Source organism: Lynx canadensis, chromosome A1 (genome assembly GCF_007474595.2).
Source record: "Lynx canadensis isolate LIC74 chromosome A1, mLynCan4.pri.v2, whole genome shotgun sequence".
Taxonomy (NCBI): Eukaryota; Metazoa; Chordata; class Mammalia; order Carnivora; family Felidae; genus Lynx; species Lynx canadensis.
This window is the reverse complement of record NC_044303.2, coordinates 80,037,624-80,055,725: the sequence shown is the minus strand read 5'-3', so window position 1 is coordinate 80,055,725 and position 18,102 is coordinate 80,037,624. Positions and strand designations below refer to the sequence as shown.

The following is an 18,102-nucleotide window of genomic DNA, read 5'->3' as shown; positions in this document are numbered from 1 at the left end:
GAACCCACGAACTGTGAAATGATGACCTGAGCTGAAGTCGGATGCCCAACTGAGCCACCGACTGAGCCACCCAGACGCCCCGAGACTTTTTTTTTAAATGTTTATTTATTTTTGAGACAGAGAGGCAGAGCACAAGGGGGGAGAGGCAGAGAGAGAGGGAGACACAGAATCCGAAGCAGGCTCCAGGCTCTGAACTGTCAGCACAGAGCCCGACTCAGGGCTGGAACCCACAAACTGCGAGATCATGACCTCAGCTGAAGCCAGACGCCTAACAGCCTGAGCCCCCCAGGTGCCCCCGTATTTCTCTGTAATTCTTAAGAACAAACTGTTGCCCTTGTTTGCTCATTACTGTTCTCCATGTTTCACTTCAGGGCTTCCCAGGTGACGCAGGGTACCCAGGACTCCCCGGACGAGAAGGTTTCAAGGTAAGTGGTGACACTACTTGGAGATTTACCTTATTGTAGTTCAGCCCAGAAGTTGTTCGTAGTGTAAAGGACTGTGGACTCAAATAATAAAAAATATTTACCTTCCCTACGAGCAAATCACAACTTAATTTTGTGGTTTTATTTGTGTGTGTGATTTGAAAAAATTAAAAAAAAATTTATTCAAAAATTTTTATTTATTTATTTCTTTAAGGTTTATTTATTTTGACAGAGAGAGTGTGAGTGGAGGAAGGGCAGAGAGGGATAGGGAGAGAGAGAATCCCAAGCAGGCTCTGAGCTGTCAGCACAGAGCCCGACGTGGGGCTCCAACCCATGAACCATGAGATCATGACCTGGGCCAAAGTCAGGTGCTCAATGGATCAAGCCACCCAGGCACCCCTGTGTATGATTCTTTTTAAAAGAACATAAAATGTTCCACTCATTCAAGTTTTTATGCCTTATTTTTGGTAATAGATGAATTTTATCTGGCTACAAAACGGCTGAAAAGGCAGAGAGAGTGAAGAAAAGAAAGCTTATCTGATGGTTCTATTCCCCTCTCAGAAACGGAGTGCACCATTGCCCCGTGTATCCACACGCACACACCCTGTAAAACCACGCCCTGTGTGTGCACAATTGCCCTGTGTGTACACACACGTACACCCTGTAAAATAGTAATGTGTGACGCCTCTTGGCCTCCTTGCTTAGTGATACGATGTGGGTGAGGATGTCTGCACGCGCGGCCACGTGGGAATGTACTCTGTGCCCAGACCTTCTGCATGGCATCTGGGTCACACCCACGTGGGGATGGGTACAAGTATCTGTGCTCACTTGTCTGCTCATTTCCATGTCACAGATTGCTACAAGTGTAATTGGGGGGGGGGTCAATGTTTACGCTCTCTTTTTTGAAAATTTTGCCACAGGCCACCAAATTGCCCCTGAAAAAGAACAGCCATCTGTCTGGGGCCCTTTTTTGGTTTTTTTTTGGCAACTGCTTGTTATCAAACCTTAAAAAATATCTGTCAGTGTGGTAGGCAGAAAACTAGATAACATAAATCTCTGCTGAAGAGAGAAGTAGTTTGGAAATATTTCTAGTGGTGACTCATAGACCAGGGAGCAGACCTCACGGTTCGTTCATGAAAGCCAAGGAAAAGGGAAGTAAAGGAAAAATCCTTTACTGATACTGTAACTTTTTTTTTAGAAGTCAAATCTTGTAGATTTTAAAAGGTAAATCCGTTTAGAATATATTAGCTAAGATATTTTTTAAGTCCCAAAGATGTTTTCTAAAGCCTCTTCTCATATTCAGATAAGAAAAATCAAAACATTGAATTCTGGTTTACTCCTACGTTTATTGCCTTGGTTGAAAGGGGAAAACTACATTAAGGGACTATGTGCAGATCTTAGGACTTTTAAAGATACTATTATGATGGCTTACATAAAAACATTAGATATAACAGGATTAATTTTGTTGAGTTTGTCTTCTTATATGAATGAAATTAAGCCTCAGAGTGACCAGAATTTATCCCCCTGCAACGTTTTCAGGTAATGCTGGGTTTTAAGGAGAGAGGCGAAACCATAAATATCCTTTTACAAGCACTCCAAGGCAGCCTCGGGCAACCTTTCACCTAAAAATCTCTAATAAAATGATTTCTTTAAGAAAATACATTGAGAAATCAAAAGCTTCCATTGCATTTCATTTTATTGAAAGACCACCACATTCTGACTCAACTCACAGATGGCTCTATGCGAGTTGTCCAAGGGAGTGTGCGACCAACCGAACACAGCAAACATTGTGAGCGCCTTTGTCCTGTTAATAATTGCGCTCTCGGTTATGATTTGTAGAAATCCTTATTTCCACGCGGCACGCTGCACAAAGCAGAGTGAAGTGCATTCGTGTTTGTTATGACAGGTCCGGAGCACTTGAAGGTCCGTCCTCATGGTGAGGAAAATAATTTTAGTGTAAGTGGGCACAGTCTTTATTTTTCCAGGAAAAAAAAAAAAAAAAGAAGTTGAACACTGCTTTCTGCAAGACAATCCATATCGTCAGAAAAAGCCACGTATTTTTTCTTTTGTAGGGAGACAAAGGTGAAGCAGGTCCCCCAGGCCCACCTGGAATCGTGAGTAAAAATAATGTCTGGTCGTCTGTGCGGGCGTTTGACAGTGAAGAGAAGGGGGTTGGGGCCACGGCATTCCTGCACTTACATTTGTATATAAAGAGGGTCCTTAGTATTGAAAAGAATAAACTTGTACTTTGTATTGCGTGGAGTTGGGCACTTACATTTTATTATATTTGGATCATTTCCGCATCCCCTTGGCCACGGAGAATGGAGAGATTTGCCTGTGGATAACGATACGAGCAAAACCGTTTGAAACTGGCCCGTTAGGCAAAGTGTGAAGAGAAACAGGTCGCCCATAATCTGTCTGGAGCACAACAGTTTTTGTGTCTGCAAAGAACATTTTACCTCTAGTCCACGGGCGTAGCTGTACCTACCTGTGCTCAGTGCGTGCAGCGTCTTTTTCTTTTTAACAGTGAGCGTTCTTCATGTTTGCAAGTTCTCCGGGAACGACTATTTTCAGGATCCTTCCAGAGAGCCATGCTGTCGCTGGCTTAACCCGTTTTGTCCCCCCCAGTCTTCTTTGGAACGATGAAAATGTTCCTGTTGTTTCGTTTGCTGCAGGTGGAGGGGTGCCCAGTGCTCGCACATATCTGTGTGTCCGCGCGGCACTCAGGGACTTCTCCTTAGGGGGCGTTTCCCGGACTGGGGTCCCTGTGGCAGAGTACGGACCCCCCCGACTGCCGTTCACTCCGCCATGCAGGCTCGGGGTTCCCCTTTCCGTATCCGTGATCGGGCAGCTACCTACGAGTGGCCCGTGTGTAGCCTCATCGGTGGATTTTAATCTGTTAATTTCGTCACTACCAAATTCTATTTTAAGGGAAATAAGCAATATTTGATCTTGCCATTTCCCTTGAATTTCTGTGATTTAGAAATGGGGTGACCTAGTTCACTCCCTTGTCATGAGGCTGACGGTGTCGGCCTGTGTCCCTAGTCCCTCGAGGACGTCCCCACTGTGGTCCAGTGAAGTCTGCCTGTGCTGTTCCACACTGCCTGGGAAAATCTAATAGTCCTCTTTAAAGTAGACTCTTCGTTTTATGGCTTGTTGAGACATTTAGAAATTCCAAACCCGAACCTCAGAATTAGTGTTTCTCTAACCTCACTCCCTGGCAAAGCTCCCACCGGGCCAGTCATATTACAGGGGGCAGAGGGTCTGCCAGGAGGGCCCAGCGGAATGTCCGTTTTCTGTGTTGTCTTGACTGTCCCCTCCCTCCCCTTCCCCCACGGCTGCTTCTTTACTTCCACCTTTCCTGAAATCTCTGGAAGATGTTAGTTTTCTCTCTGCTCTTCTGTGACGCGCACCACCGGCCACCCCCACACACCTCGGTCTCTTCTCTTCTGCCCCCAGGTGATCGGCACGGGACCCTTGGGAGAAAAAGGAGAGCGGGGGTACCCAGGGTCTCCAGGGTTGAGAGGAGAGCCAGGCCCCAAAGGTCAGTTCCTGTTTCTCCTCTGTCCTCCTTCCTCCTCCTCTGTCCCTCCCTCCCTCCTCCTCCTTACCTCCCCCTCCCCCTTTTCTCTCTCTCCCCTCCCTCCCCCTTCCTTCCTACCTCCCCCTCCTTCCCCCTCCTCTGTCCCTCCCTCCCTCCTCCTCCTTACCTCCCCCTCCCCCTTTCCTCCCTCTCCCCTCCCTCCCCCTTCCTTCCTACCTCCCCCTCCAACCCCCTCCTCTGTCCCTCCCTCCCTTCCTCCTCCTTCTTACCTCCCCCTTCCCTTTTCCTCCCTTTTCCCTCCCTCCCCCTTCCTTCCTACCTCCCCCTCCCTCCCCCCTCCTTCCTCATCCCTTCTGTCTTTTTCTCCTTTACCTTTCCTCCATTTTTGACCCGACACCCTCCCATTTTGGTGACACTGACAGGCCTTGCACGACCACGTGGTGACAGACCTGCTCAGGTCTGTCCTTTGTCTTGGTGCCAGGTCCCCCGGAGCCCATCTCTGCCCGTCTCGGCAGGGCCAGGGGTGCTGTGTTTCCCCCAACGCTCTTCCCTGGCGCCCGGCCCAGGGCCTTGTGGGCACAGATGCTCGGGCTCGGGGTGTCTGACTCTCCCCTTCTCTTTCAAGGTTTCCCAGGATTACAAGGCCAGCCAGGCCCTCCAGGTGAGTATCCTTGGCCGATGGTTTCAGATTAACTGTACAACGTCTGTGTGCTTCATGTCCGGAACATGTTTGTTGTGTATGCCAGGGTCTGCCAGAAACGGCTGGCGATTTTGTGCATGTTTTTCTAGTTATGACAGCAAGGTGTGTGCACAGTTGTGGTCCTTTACTTTGTAAGTCACAGGTGGCCCTGCGGGTATGTGTTCCTGGGGGTTCTCATGCCTTCCTCAAGTCCCATACTTCTCTCCCTGGTTTGGACCGGCCTCCTGCTCCCGCCGACCCCCAGGCTCCTTCCCTCCACCCACACCCCCTCCACTCAGGTCCCCACTGTCTGGCAGGCCCCGCCCCACCCCCCCGCCTCACTCACCCCTGCCCAAGGATGCAGATCCTGTGTGTGGCAGGCCCCTTCACGCCCCCCAGCCTCATTGCCCCCCAACCCCAGATGCAGGTCTGCAGCGTCTGGCAGACCCTTCAGCATCGGTTCCCACAGTCCCTGTCTCTGGGGTGACTTTGTTTCTCCCTTGGGACTAGAATCAGGGCTGAAGCCTCCCTTACTGATCTGAGGACCTCTTCTCTGTGGAATCCCACAGCTCTTGCTTGAACTTGGTGTGTGATTGCATCACACCTGCTGCTTAGCTAGTGTTGGATCCTCTGTGTGTGTGTGCATGTGAACATGTACGTGTGTGTGCATGTGAGCATGTACGTGTGTGTGCATATGAGCATGTATGTGCATGCATATGAGCATGTGTGTGCATGTGAACATGTGTGTGTGTGCATGTGAACATGTGTGTGTGTGCATGTGAGCATGTGTGTATGCATGTGAGTGTGAGTGCATGTGAGCGTGTGTGCATGTGAGCATGTGTGTGAGCATGAGCGTGTGCTCATGAGCATGTATGTGTGTGTGCTCGTGAGCATGTGTGTATGCATGTGAGCATGTGCGCACACGAGCATGTATGTGTGCGTGTGTGTGCAGGCGAGCATGTGTGTATGCGTGTGAGTGTGTGCATGTGAGCATGTTTGTGAGCATGTGTGCATGTGCTCGTGAGCATGTATGTGTGTGTGCTCCTGAGCATGTTTGTATGCATGTGAGCATGTGTGCACATGAGCATGTATGTGTGCGTGTGTGTGCACGTGAGCATGTGTGTATGCATGTGAGTGGGTGCATGTGAGCGTGTGTGCATGTGTGCGTGTGCATGTGCACATGGGAGTGTGTGCATGTCTGTGCACGTGTGTGTGTACGCGCTCTCCCAGTCCTTGGAGTGGGTCATACAGGCTGCTAGGGAAACCCCCATGTGCCCTAGAATCGATACCACAGCCAAGCGCCTGGAATCCTTACATCTTTGGTTTTGTTTTTTATTTATTTTTGTGTTTTATTCTCTTTTGCTTGTATTTTGCTTTCCCCTTTCTGACAGCGCTTTGGCTGTAATGTCCCCCAAGCTCCTTCCTTGTCTCTGGAACAGACTGTACCCCAAGTCCGTCCCACATTGAGGATTTGCCTCAGCCATTCTCAGGCAGGGGCTTCTCTGCCCGCTTTCCTGCTTTCCAGCAGAGTTTTTGGGTCGGCCTCTAAAATCACCCCATGTCTGTTTCCACCCACTTTCTTCCTTGTGCTTAGGAACCATGCTGGGGCTTCTGTATCCTCGTGAGCCCGTCACTTCCTGTCTCCCCTGGCATTCACCACATTTACTTTCCAAAACCATTCATCTGCCCGACTGTCTCCTAACTGACGGTGTTGGGAAAGGTCTTTGAAACTGCTCTGGCCTCATCTGCTCTCCCCTGGTTGGAGCCCTGCTGCGGGCCCAGCGCCCCGCCCCCCAGGCCGCAGGGTCCCCTCCTGGGTCTGCAGCCCAAGCCCCAGGGACCGCCTTCGGTTCTTGCTGCACTGAAGAGTGGGTTTGTCATGGATGGCTGCAGTTCCGCTCCTGGGACCTGTCATCCCTCGTATCCCTCGTGTCTGCGCTGCTCTGCTCTTGGTTCAAGGCTGTGTGACAGTCCTGCCTCTGCCCTTGGCTGTCAGTCCCCCACCTCGAGGCCAGGGTAGAGCAGCCCCCGAGCTGGTGTTCTGCCGGCTCTTCTTGGTGCGCATCCCAGGGGCCCTGTCATCTTGTCCTGTAACATTTACAGCAGCCGAACTCGGCTTTCACGTTCACGCCTGACCTCAGGCTCCACCAGACCACCTTATTTGTCTTAACTTTTTGTCTGTTCCGTGTAGATTGCCGACGCAGTTCCCGTCCCCTAGGCCTCCTGTCCCACTTCTGCTTTTGTTCGGTGACATTTTTATGCCTTATCCTCTACGTGGAAATAGAATTGAGCCCCAACAGCCTTTTCATTCATGCAGTGGGAATACTATTTGCACCAAGAGAAACTCACAGGTTTTTTGCGTCTGTGTGCTAAGTCCTTTTCCTTAAAGCTAACTTGTAGGAGGCATTTGCCTGGCAACCTTCATGTGGTGGGAGGCCTGAAAATTTAGCTCGTTTTTACTTACCTAGAGCAGTTCCCCTCTTGGTGATGGGCATACCTTATTTTACCCTGAACGGAGTTAGGAAAATTGGTGTGGCAGACGCTGAGCTCGCACGATGATGGTGACATTTTGCTCTGGTTTCAGGCTTCCCGGTACCAGAGCTGGCAGGTGCTCCTGGCTTTCCTGGTGAAAGAGGGCAGAAAGGTGACCAAGGGTTTCCAGGCACGTCTTTGCCGGGACCAAGTGGAAGGGACGGGCTCCCGGGTCCCCCCGGGCCTCCTGGGCCCCCTGGACAGCCGGGTCACACAAGTAAGTTCTTTCCAGGACAGTTCGCGTGTGTCTGGTGTGGGACGGGTGCCGGGCAGAGCTGCCTGGGTATTGCGGGGAGGGGGGGCGGCGCTCCAGGGTTCTAGTGGGATACAGAAGGCCGGGCGTCCCAGGCTTTGTGAGTGATTTGTGTCCCACTTAGCATCTTTGCAATGCTAGTCATGCTACGGGATGGAACTATAAAACAGTAACCCTGGTCAGAGGAATGAGAAACATACCAGCCAGTTCTGAGGCTCTGGGCATCAAAATGAAAAGGCAAGGCAGCTGAAAACGGGACGCATTCCTGTTTATCCAGAGACACAGATTAGCACTAAGACACGCACACGCGAACAAAGAGGGGTCTGCAGGGGATGGAACGCACGACTTCTAAGTCGAACGGTACTTTGTGTGGATGTTTCCCGCATCAGCTCACTGTCAGAGCTGAGCACGGGATGTTAAACTCTTGATTCAGTAAACGGGGTCCTGGGACCCCAGAGTGACACCAACGCAGAATGTAAGACTTCAGAGGAGTTAACTCCAGCGGGAACATGTGAGATTCTCATAAGCAGCACGTGCGCCTTGAGCACTGGAGACCCTGGTCTTCTGTGGGGCTGACGCAAGGGGGGGCCATGGCTGCAAGTACCAGGTGGCTTATTTGCCAGAATTCAAACACGTCTTTAAGAAAGGGAGTTCTCGTGGGCGAGGCTCCATACGGAGGCCAGATAGGAACTGGAGGGAACAGTTGATTCCAGGTGTGAAGCTTTACTGGGAAAGGATCAGCATGAATTTTCTTTGTCAAGGTGCCCAGGGCGGGGGTGGGTCTGTGACTTCGCAGGGATGCCCCCCCTTTGTCCCACAGATCTGGGAAAGGTGGAGAATGAAGATGATAGTGAAGTCCTATGACGTTCAGCCCCGAGTCACTTTCTCTCCATGTGTCTGAGAGGGTTGTGAGTGGCCAAGGGGCCTTCGGGGTCACGGGTTTACTCAACAGGTACCCCAGGCACTGTCACAGTCCTGCCCTCCTGGGCGTGCATCCCGTGGGGGAGTGGAAGCCAAGTGAATTATGTGGTCTGCAGGAGTGACAGGTGCGGGCTAAACACGAGCAGCGAAGGGACCGCCAAGTTCTGGGTGAGGGTGCTTCGGGTCATGGGTCTAATTTAAGTGGAGTGAGAGGCAAAGATTGAAGGGGAGGAGGTATGCAACCGTGGGGAAATCTGGGAGAACTTTTTTTGATACGTGTAATTTTTTTTTGAGTACCAAAATAAGAACAAATTTCATGTAAAAACATGACCTTCCCACTGCTGTTAGTTGAGGAGGATGCGTCAGCTGAGTGCAGCGTGACATGTGCCATCCCCGTGCCATGTTGTCCCATTTTGTTTATGTTAATTAAGTAATTCATCTGCATAAGTTTGGGTTTTTTTTTTAACATTTATTTTATTTTTGAGAGAGAGAGACAGAGCGTGAGTGGGGAGGGGCAGAGAGAGAGAGAGAGAGAGACAGAATCCGAAGCAGCTCCAGTCTCCGAGCTGTCAGCACTGAGCCCATCATGAGGCTCGAACCCACGAACCGTGAGATCATGACCTGAGCCGAAGTTGGGCGCTTCACCGACTGAGCCACACGTGATTCATCTATAAATGAGATTTTTGTTCAGTTGCGCAGTGTATGTTAAAGAGGCGACGTCTTAAGATGAATTGCCCCCTTGGGGCCTGTCAGTAGCTCCTCAGCACAAGGCAGAGGCCTCTGCACCGCCCCGCCCTGTGCTCACCTGTGCCCACCGAGCAGTAGAAGTCCGGTCTGGACTTGCGTCTTAGAACCGCTCAGAAATCACCACCATGTTCTTGCTTTAGACTTAAGGTTATTAAAAAAAAATTTTTTTTAGTGTTTATAGTTGAGAGAGACGGAGCATGAGCGGGGTAGGGGCAGAGACAGAGGGAGACACAGAATCCAAAGCAGGCTCCAGGCTCCAAGCTGTCAGCACAGAGCCCAATGTGGGGCTCGAACCCATGAACCGCGAGATCACAACCTGCGCCAAAGTCAGAAGCTTAATGGACTGAGCCAACCCAGGCGCCCCATCTTCAAGTTGTTTTAAATTGATTTTCACAAGGATGTAAAGTTGCTTTCTTACAGGTGTGAGGGATTCTGCCTCAGATGAGGCTGGCCGGAGATGCGTTCTGGAAAAGGAAAGAAGTGAATGATTGAATGTCTGCCCGTGTCCATGTGCCTGCAGTTGTAGGATCAGGGAGCTCACACTTCCCGGTGCTCACACAGCCTGGCGGTGCTGGCTCCTCACGGTCAGATAGTGTAGGGGCTGCTCTTGGAAGCATAAAAATGACAAGACTTTGTTCAAGAGCGGGAAGGGCCCAGCAGCCGTGGGCGGACCCTGGGACAGAGCGATCGCCACCTCAGGGCTCCTTACCGCCGGCGCTGTACCTCCAGGAACCCCCCGGGAAGACATAAACCCCGAACCCACAGACAAAGCAAGAACTCTCTCTGTCTCCCTTGGACTGGAGTTTGCACACACTTGAAACGACCGGTCTCTTCTGAGCTCTGAAGGAAGTCATCAAGCAGGAAGGTTCGGGCCCTCTGTCCCGTTGCCTTGTCCTGGAGCAAACCCACCGTTGCCCGTCTGGTGCCTTGTGCCCTGGAGAGAGCCGGGCTGGGGGGCAGGAAGGTGATTCTGGCTGCTTCGTCCAAGTCAGGGTGTGGGGACGGGGCATCAGGTGAGGGGCACGGCCTATCTGCTGACCCTCTCCCCTCCTGCTCAGACGCAGCTCGCTCACCAGGCTCCAGTCTGCAGTGAGGACCCGAGCGCCCAAGGGGAGCCCTGGGGTGAATTGTTGTCTCTGTCGTTCTTCTTCCAAGATACTGGACCAGGAGACGTGAACTCTATCACCGCGTGTCTGAGCTACGAAGCAGTGCTTTTTCTAGCAGAACCCCCGACAGATGGTGTTTCCACGAGTGCAGTTTGTTTTCATGCCTCTTTACGTGCGTGGTGCTCAGAATTGGTTAGAAGCGTGTCCCCATGGACAGCCTGCATCTCTGAAACAGTGATGACTTCGCTGTAAATTTGCTGAGGAAAAGAAAAAATAATAAAGTTCTTCAAGTCTCGGCTTTCAGTTCGCAGATGTACGGCCTCGCTTTTCTGGGCTAGTTTTTTAATCTGTAGAATAAGGACCCAGGTGTGTACCTTACAAGGTGAAAACGAAGGAAGGTACAGGACAGGGCTGATGAACTGAGAGGTGCTTTAGGATCGTAAAATCGATGTTTTAGCAGTGACGGTGTTGAGAGGTCGGATGGGTGCTGTGTGGGCCTGTGTTCAAATTAACTTTCCAGGATCGCTTTAAGGCAAGCTGAAGCTGAATTTCCGGCACGAACCAAATAGCCTGATGTACTTTGGTATCGCAGTAGGGGTGGGGTGAAGAGGGGGTGTCGATACCTGGTTTCCGTCTGGTGGGAAGGGTCCTGTAACTTTGAAAATCCATTCCAGATGGAATTGTGGAGTGCCAGCCTGGACCGCCAGGGGACCGAGGTGCCCCCGGAAGTCCGGGGCAACCAGGGCTGACAGGCGAAGTCGGAGAAAAAGGTAAGAGATGCCGATGTTTAAAAAAAATGATGATTGTGCTGGGGGATGTGACATATTTCTGCATACAGGGAGCGTGAGCGTGCTCTATTCGGAACTCCCGTCCAAGTCTGTTCCTAGGATGTGTCTCCCTATAGCTCTGTCGGGATGTCCCGTTGTTGGGTTTCCAGGAAATGAGAGAGAGAGAGAGACAGAGACAGAGAGAGATGAGAGAGAGACAGAGACATAGAGACAGAGAGAGAAACAGACCAGAGAGACAGACAGAGCGCTATCAGCTGGGAGGCAACAGGGAGCCCTGGTCCTGACACGTAACCGCTCTACCCTCTAACGGCCAGCAGATTAAACCCTAAGACTGATATCTTACCTCAGTCTTTTGGTTCAAAGTCTGGAAGATCCATTCTCAGAGAACGAATGGCTTTCTTTCAAGTGAGTCACAGATGTGTGTCCAGAACACTCCCTAGTCCTCTGAGCCCTGTTCCTGAAATTGGTGTGAGCAAACCCGCCGGCCTGGGGTGGCCGCCCACGCCCTCGGCTCTCAGTGTTAAGGTCACCATCTCCCAGTGCCTGCCGTAACGCCAACCCAGCACACAACAGCCTCTCTGCACACTCGTGCCGACAGTGGATTCTCACGGCACCAGTGGTGCCATCTGAGAGTGCCGTGCCCCTTGGACGGTCCACTCTTGATGGGTGTCTCAATAACCAGAGAGTAGAGCCACCGGGAGACTGTCCCCAAAGCTAACCCCACTGGGCACCATTGGTGGCCTTCCTCTGCAGATTTCTTCCTCTTCCAAAGTCAATGGCACAAATGCTGCGTGGAAAACAGTTGCAGCTAACATCTAATTTGGGCAGCCACGTAAACCTCACAGGTGGAAGTGGTCTTAGCAGTCATCACGGAGGGCCACCAAGCCTTCGGTGTCATTAAAAACCAACGCATACTTGGTTTGTAACGAATGTCTCTTGTTACCAGATGGTTGGTACTTCCTGAGGTGGGACGTTCCTCCTTACGACACAGAGTCAGAAGCTTCTTTGTCCTGAGACCTCCACACTCTTGCTGTAGAACCACCATGTGTGAATCCCGTGGGGCCCAGAACTTAGCTGGCTGCCAGCTGACTTATGCTGTCCCTGTCCCACAGATGGGCTCCTGTTTGTCCTTGCCCACACAGCAGGGACACGGGCTGTCTGCATTGGTCCCATCGCTGTTCCCAGCAGCAGGTTCTGCCAGAGGGGAGCAGGCTTAGCAGTGCCGGGGCTGTGGTGCGCCAGTCCGGGCCAGGCCAGGGCACGTGGGCCAGCCCGTCACTGCCCGGTAGTAGGGGCTTCTCCTCGCGCCGTGCCCTGATGAGTCCCTAGAAGCCAGGCATTTTAAGGTTTAGGACACGGGTTTATCTGAGACACCATATGGCCTTGTGGCTTAGTTTGAAAATCAAGACCTAAGATGTTAGAATTTCAAAAAAAAAAAAAAAATGAGGCATTTTCTCCCTTTTTGTCTGTGCTGCAGTCTCTCTCCCTTTCCGTCCTCAGTATCGGGTCACGTATGTGTTCCCGTTTTCCTGGCTTTTCATTCCCATTGGTCACCCATCAGCCTGTAACCAGGTTTAACGTCCAGGAGTTACAGGTGTGGAGTTCGCTAAAAAATGCGACATCAGAGAGAAAGGTGATGGGAAGTTTTCAAGACGGAAACAAAACTAGAGCAGCCAGAGCTTTCCAGGCTGTGAGCAAGCTTCATTTCCAGATCACCTTTTGGCGAGGCAGCGCCTGTCCTCGCGCAGGGCAGAGGGTCCCGGCGCCCCGGCAGTGGCCTGTGAAGTGTGCGGAGGGTGGCGGGCGGGCCCCGGGATGGGCACACGCCACTGGTTAGCACAGCAGAGGTGTCTGGGGTGGGTATTGGATGACCAAGGACACTGCACCGAAGTAGGACGCCATTAACAGTGGCTCCATTTTCTGTTCTGCCACCATGCTGCGGACACTTGCATTCTCGCGTGCATGTGAGGACCTCTGTGTTCCTTTTGCAGGTCAGAAAGGAGACAGTTGCCTCATCTGTGACACAGCAGGACTTCGTGGGCCCCCTGGACCACAGGGACCCCCAGGAGAAATAGGTGAGACCCTGGACGTGAGCGGGACCAGGCCAGAGTTTGCTTCTGCGGGTTGGAAATCACACTGAAACGAATCTTATGCCATGAGAGACCACATCTCTGCATTTAAAACTAAAGCATAAAACAGAAAACTTTTGGTCCCACTTCCAGGATTTGCCTACTTTGTTGAAGGTCGTCCGGATGACCTACAGTTTGGCACCAGAGAGACCTTCCAACAAAAGGGCGATAGCATACAGTTCCCTTAGCTCCACAAATTGAGTTCTCTTGAACGAAATGAACAGAAGGTTTCTGGTTAAAACGGTTCCTGGCGTGTGGGTGGGGGCACTTGTCACCAGCTGCTTCAGTGGCTCTTGTCCACATCTGGGGTCGCTTTTCCCCTTCCCGAGTCCACCTTGGGTATGTTCGTTACTACTGCGTTGGGAGTCTTCAAACACCATCTGCTTCTATGAAGGTCCCTCTATGCTCTTGATTCTTTTTTTATTACTTTTTGACTTTTGTCAATGTTTACTTATTTTTGAGAGAGAAACAACATGAGCAGGGGAGGGGCAGAGAGGGAGACACAGAATCCGAAGCAGGCTCCAGGCTCCGAGCTGTCAGCACACAGCCCGACATGGGGCTCGAACCCCCGAGCCGTGAGATCACGACCTGAGCCGAAGTTGGACGCTGAACTGACTGAGCCCCACCAGGCGCCCCTGTGCTCTTGAATCTTGAAAAGGAAAGGTGTGGGGTTATTAGGATGTGTCTCATCCACGATGTGTCCTACCTCCCTTGTCTTCCTAAAGGTTTCCCGGGACAGCCAGGGGCCAAGGGCGACAGAGGCTTACCCGGCAGAGATGGCCTGGAAGGACTGCCTGTAAGTAAAGCCGTCTGGTTGGAGTACTTAGTAGAAGTAGCTGCCGAGCCAGCTAACAAAGGTGTATGCTGCTGCATTTGTGAGCATGGTTTCTGCAGTGTTATTGGGGTGCTGGCCCAGTGTGGCTGTCTAGAACAGTCTAGAACAGTCTAGAATCACTCCATATGTCCACCCGAGGGTGAGCAGGACTGTTCAGGCCAGAATCCACATCTCAACCGCCTCTCTCCTCACCTGGCCAGAATTCAGTTGCCATGTCCCTGTGTCCAGGGGCAGCGGCTGCTGTGTGTCACCTCCCCACAGGGTCTCTGGGGACTCTCGAGACCCGGGGTACCGCAGGGGCCCCTCCAAGCAGCCGCGCTCCTGAGGTCGGCCACCGACCTTCTGCGTGAGCATTGCCCGTCACAGCAGTAACTTAAAAACGCGCCGTAAGTTCAGCATGGGCAGTTTCCGTGGAGAGACGAGCACTGGCCTGTTTCCTTCGAGGAGTTTGGAACATTTTCATTCTTTGTCTCCCAGAGGTGTTGTTCGGAAAATTCCTGTCACCTGTATCTACTGTGGGGGTGCTTTCCTGCATCTGAAAATGAGATGCCTCTCTCACATCGATGTGCAATCTTTCAGTTAAATGAAAATCAGCTCCTAAACTTTTCTCATTTGTTTAAAAAGAAGCCATTGAAGGGAGCGGTCATCATCTCAGACACTGAAGGGCGCTTTTGGTGCACATGGTCCACTCTGTCTCTAAAGCGTTTAAACCTGAAGGCCTCGTTCTCGTATTTTCTTTGTTCCTCTAAGCTTTGCAAGCATTAATGAGTTTCTCCACTTCCTTTCATGACTTTTTTTCCATTTTTCCTCTCTTTCTTCTTCTGTCAAAGTCAAATCTTCAGCGTTATCCTTCTTTGAGGTAGCTCTTTAACTTTGCAATCTTTAAGGATGTCGCCGGCAGCTTTTATGATAGCAGGTCAGGACAGAAGTGGGCGTTGACATAGCCGTGAAGCAGCTGGGATTGAGCGATGCCTTTTCTCCTTTTGAAGTTAGATCTTGGGATTCTGCTTCCAGAACGTCCCTGGTGCCTGGGGAGCTGAGTTAGAAGTCGCAACTGTTTAAAATATTTCTAAGTAAATTAGAAGTTCCCATAACTGGGAAGCCATGGCTCTGGTGGGGATCAAAGACAGAAGAGCTTTGAAGAAGCAGAAGAGGATGCTTTTAACCTCTGGACACGGTCCTTATCTACTTGGCCTTCCTGGAAACTTCCTGCCTTGACACTGCCTGAAACCCCATGCAGACACCAGCCCCCCAGCCCCCAATCTAACAAAAACGGGACAAGAGGAAGAAGGGAGAAGGACAGTTGAGGACAAGTCCTCATGAAGAAGAAAATAAAGAGAATGTACGACGGAACTTCTAATCCCCACGCCTTCCCCATTGGGAACTCCGAGCTCCTTTCTTTCTGCAGATGCCAGAGGTTTCTAAAAATTGTTTTATGGGTAAACAGTTTAATCGAGAAGGTAGTAATTTTCCTTTGATTTGAAGCCGTCCCGTGACTCCATGGCTTACCTGGCTCACAGATGGGGTCCTCTTATTTCAAATGTGTCTGGGGGCTGGTGGAGGTGCCCAGGAACCAGCAGAGCATCCCGGCAAGCAGGTGATAATGACAAGAGATGAAATGCTCTGGCTTCCTATTTGATTTAGGTAGCATTTCTGTGACATGTCCTTTTGCAAGCCGAGTGTTTGATTTGGGGACCGAGGGAGAGGCTGGCTCCTGATGGGGACCTGAGCGGCTTTCGCGGTCATCGGGACGGTCTCTTGAAAGGAGTTGTGCTCTTTAGAAGCAGCCTGTGTAGCCGCTGGATCTTCTCTAATTTACGGAGCCAACGCCAAGTTTTCAAGGCAGTGTTTGATTCCTTGTCACTTCTCTCAAGAGATGTGGATCCAAAGACCTTTGAATCGCCTAGGATTGAGATGTTCCGGGGCAGGGAAACCACATGAGGTGTCCTCAGATCAAAATGTCACCTTTCAAAAAAGAATCAAGATTTCTTCCTTGAAGGATAGCTGGCGAGGTCACCATTATGAAGATAAAGAATTATATTTCCTCGCCCTGTGCTTACAGAAAACTGTATTCCTAGGCTGTGAATCTTCACCGTAAAGGAACACTGATCTTTCCAGGTTGAGAAAAATCTACACCGGTGGTGATTTCTTACACTGGTGTTCATTTTTTACTGGTGAATATCGCTAGGTCATCTCCCCCTTCCTCCAATCCCCCCCTAGCTGCAGACATTCAGGACACGAAGTTAGCCTTACGCCTGCCCTCCATGCCCTGAAAGACGTATGGGAGAGAAAGGTGTGCAGACGCGCGTTCTTAACAAAGCAGAGCAGTTTCTGTAATGAGGACCGAGCTCTGTACCATGGAAACACAGGACACTCATCCGGAAGGGCTCCACAGAGGAGTCTCGGTGTAGCTGGGACTTAAGGATCCACAGGAGCTAATGTTCCCTGGGGGGAAAGTGCTCCAAAATACCACAACCCCTTTTAACTAAATGATGAGTTTTCCACACCCCCCTGCCAAAGTGCTCTGCGTGTTCGTCCCTCACCTGCTATGTGCTTTCAGTCTCTGCCCTGCGCAGTTGGGTGAAGAGTCGGGAGTGACGTGCCGAGGGCCGTGACCCATGGTGGGCGCACGATCGATGGTACCCGCTTTAAAACCTAGAGATTGCAGGAATTTAGGTCCCGGCCCCTTCCTTTCTTTCTGTGTGCGTGTGATTTGCGTACATCCAAGAGCCATTTCCGAGGGAGTGGTGAGAAGGAATTCAAGTGAAATGAATTGTCCCCAGAGTCTAAATTCCGCCAACTCGGGAGGCTGAAGGGCTTTCTTTCTCAGGCCTGAGGGAACAAACACTTGAGATGATGATTTGAAACCTTGTGAGCCCCGGTTCTCAGAGCGGCCAGAGGAAAGACCATCTGTGGGTGTGGGCGTTCCTTGATTTAACTTTCCAGGAACTGGGGAATGTGCTAGGCTGTGTCTCTTGGGAAAGTCCCTTCTGTTCTGCTGACTGCTCACAATGACAGTGATGGAACTGGCCCGTGCTCACACCCAGACTTTGCTCTCCTTGTTGTCTGTCCTGTCTGCACCCAGAAGCCCTCCTCCAGTTCCTGGGCCTAGGACGCCCCACACTCAGCAGCTTCCGACAGTCGCTAGAATGTTCGTGTGAACGTCAACAGTTGTAAGCACAGGCAGGTTATCTGGGGCCTGCCCTACAACGTGGGCACCACTCCCCCCTCCCCCGCCCTAACCTAGTCTCTGTGCGGGATACTTAGTACAGAGTTTTTGCCAGGTGTTTTCAAGAGGAGCACAAGAAGCGAGGTCAGATCAGGGCTTTGTCACAGAGCTGTTGGCTGCTGCGGAATGAAGGAGCTGAAATAGGTGACCATTTTTCGGGGAGGTGGCTTCTTGATATCACTGTGGACTGAACCCTGCTCGTGCTGGGTCACTCTGTGGACAGACACCTTTGCTTTGTGCTTGCAGGGACCGCAAGGTGTGCCAGGGCTGATGGGCCAGCCCGGAGCCAAGGGAGAGCCTGGCGAGATTTACTTCGACGCACGGCTCAAAGGAGACAAAGGGGACCCGGGCTTCCCAGGCCAGCCCGGGATGCCGGGCAGAGCAGGCACTCCAGGGAGAGACGGCCACCCGGGTCTGCCCGGCCCCAAAGGCTCTCCGGTATGTTCATCTCCAGCCTTGGGAAACGCACGTTAGAAGCAGGTCTGCAGAGAACACAGGAATGAGTTATTTGAATCGCGTCTACGTATTTTTATTTGGATGGGTCGTTGTTACCCATGAACTAATTCAGCGGCTCATGCAGAAACTGACGGGTGTGAACGTCGGTGTTGATGCTGTTGGCTGGGGCGGAGGGGTGACCATGCATAGGCGTCTCCTGACGTGTTTCGGGCCACCAGAGAGACATCTGTGTGTCGGATTCCGGGTGTCAGGTGGGAGGTGGCATTTCAAGTTAGCGGGGTGCGAGACATCCTTGAAAGGTCAGTTCCAGATACAAATACTTCAGTCTTTGAAATGTATCCTTGCGTGGGGTGGGAGGGCGAGTGCCCAGCCTGGACAAGAAAGCCAGGGTCATTTATTAACTGCCAGATGACCCTTGTCGGAGGGTGGGAGTAAATAAATAGCAGGAGCCAGCTAACCCC

General features: G+C 51.4%; 1 protein-coding gene across 1 annotated transcript in view; it reads left to right on the top strand.

The window, feature by feature from the left end:
- COL4A1 (collagen type IV alpha 1 chain) overlaps positions 1-18,102 on the top strand; it is a 155,848-nt gene that overhangs the window by 103,299 nt on the left and 34,447 nt on the right. Inside the window, exons 17-25 of the mRNA XM_030314060.1 lie at positions 372-425; positions 2,495-2,536; positions 3,882-3,966; positions 4,592-4,627; positions 7,230-7,394; positions 10,879-10,974; positions 12,984-13,067; positions 13,847-13,917; positions 17,432-17,623. Coding sequence (XP_030169920.1) covers positions 372-425; positions 2,495-2,536; positions 3,882-3,966; positions 4,592-4,627; positions 7,230-7,394; positions 10,879-10,974; positions 12,984-13,067; positions 13,847-13,917; positions 17,432-17,623 — 825 coding nt within the window. The remainder of the gene's footprint in view (positions 1-371; positions 426-2,494; positions 2,537-3,881; positions 3,967-4,591; positions 4,628-7,229; positions 7,395-10,878; positions 10,975-12,983; positions 13,068-13,846; positions 13,918-17,431; positions 17,624-18,102) is intronic.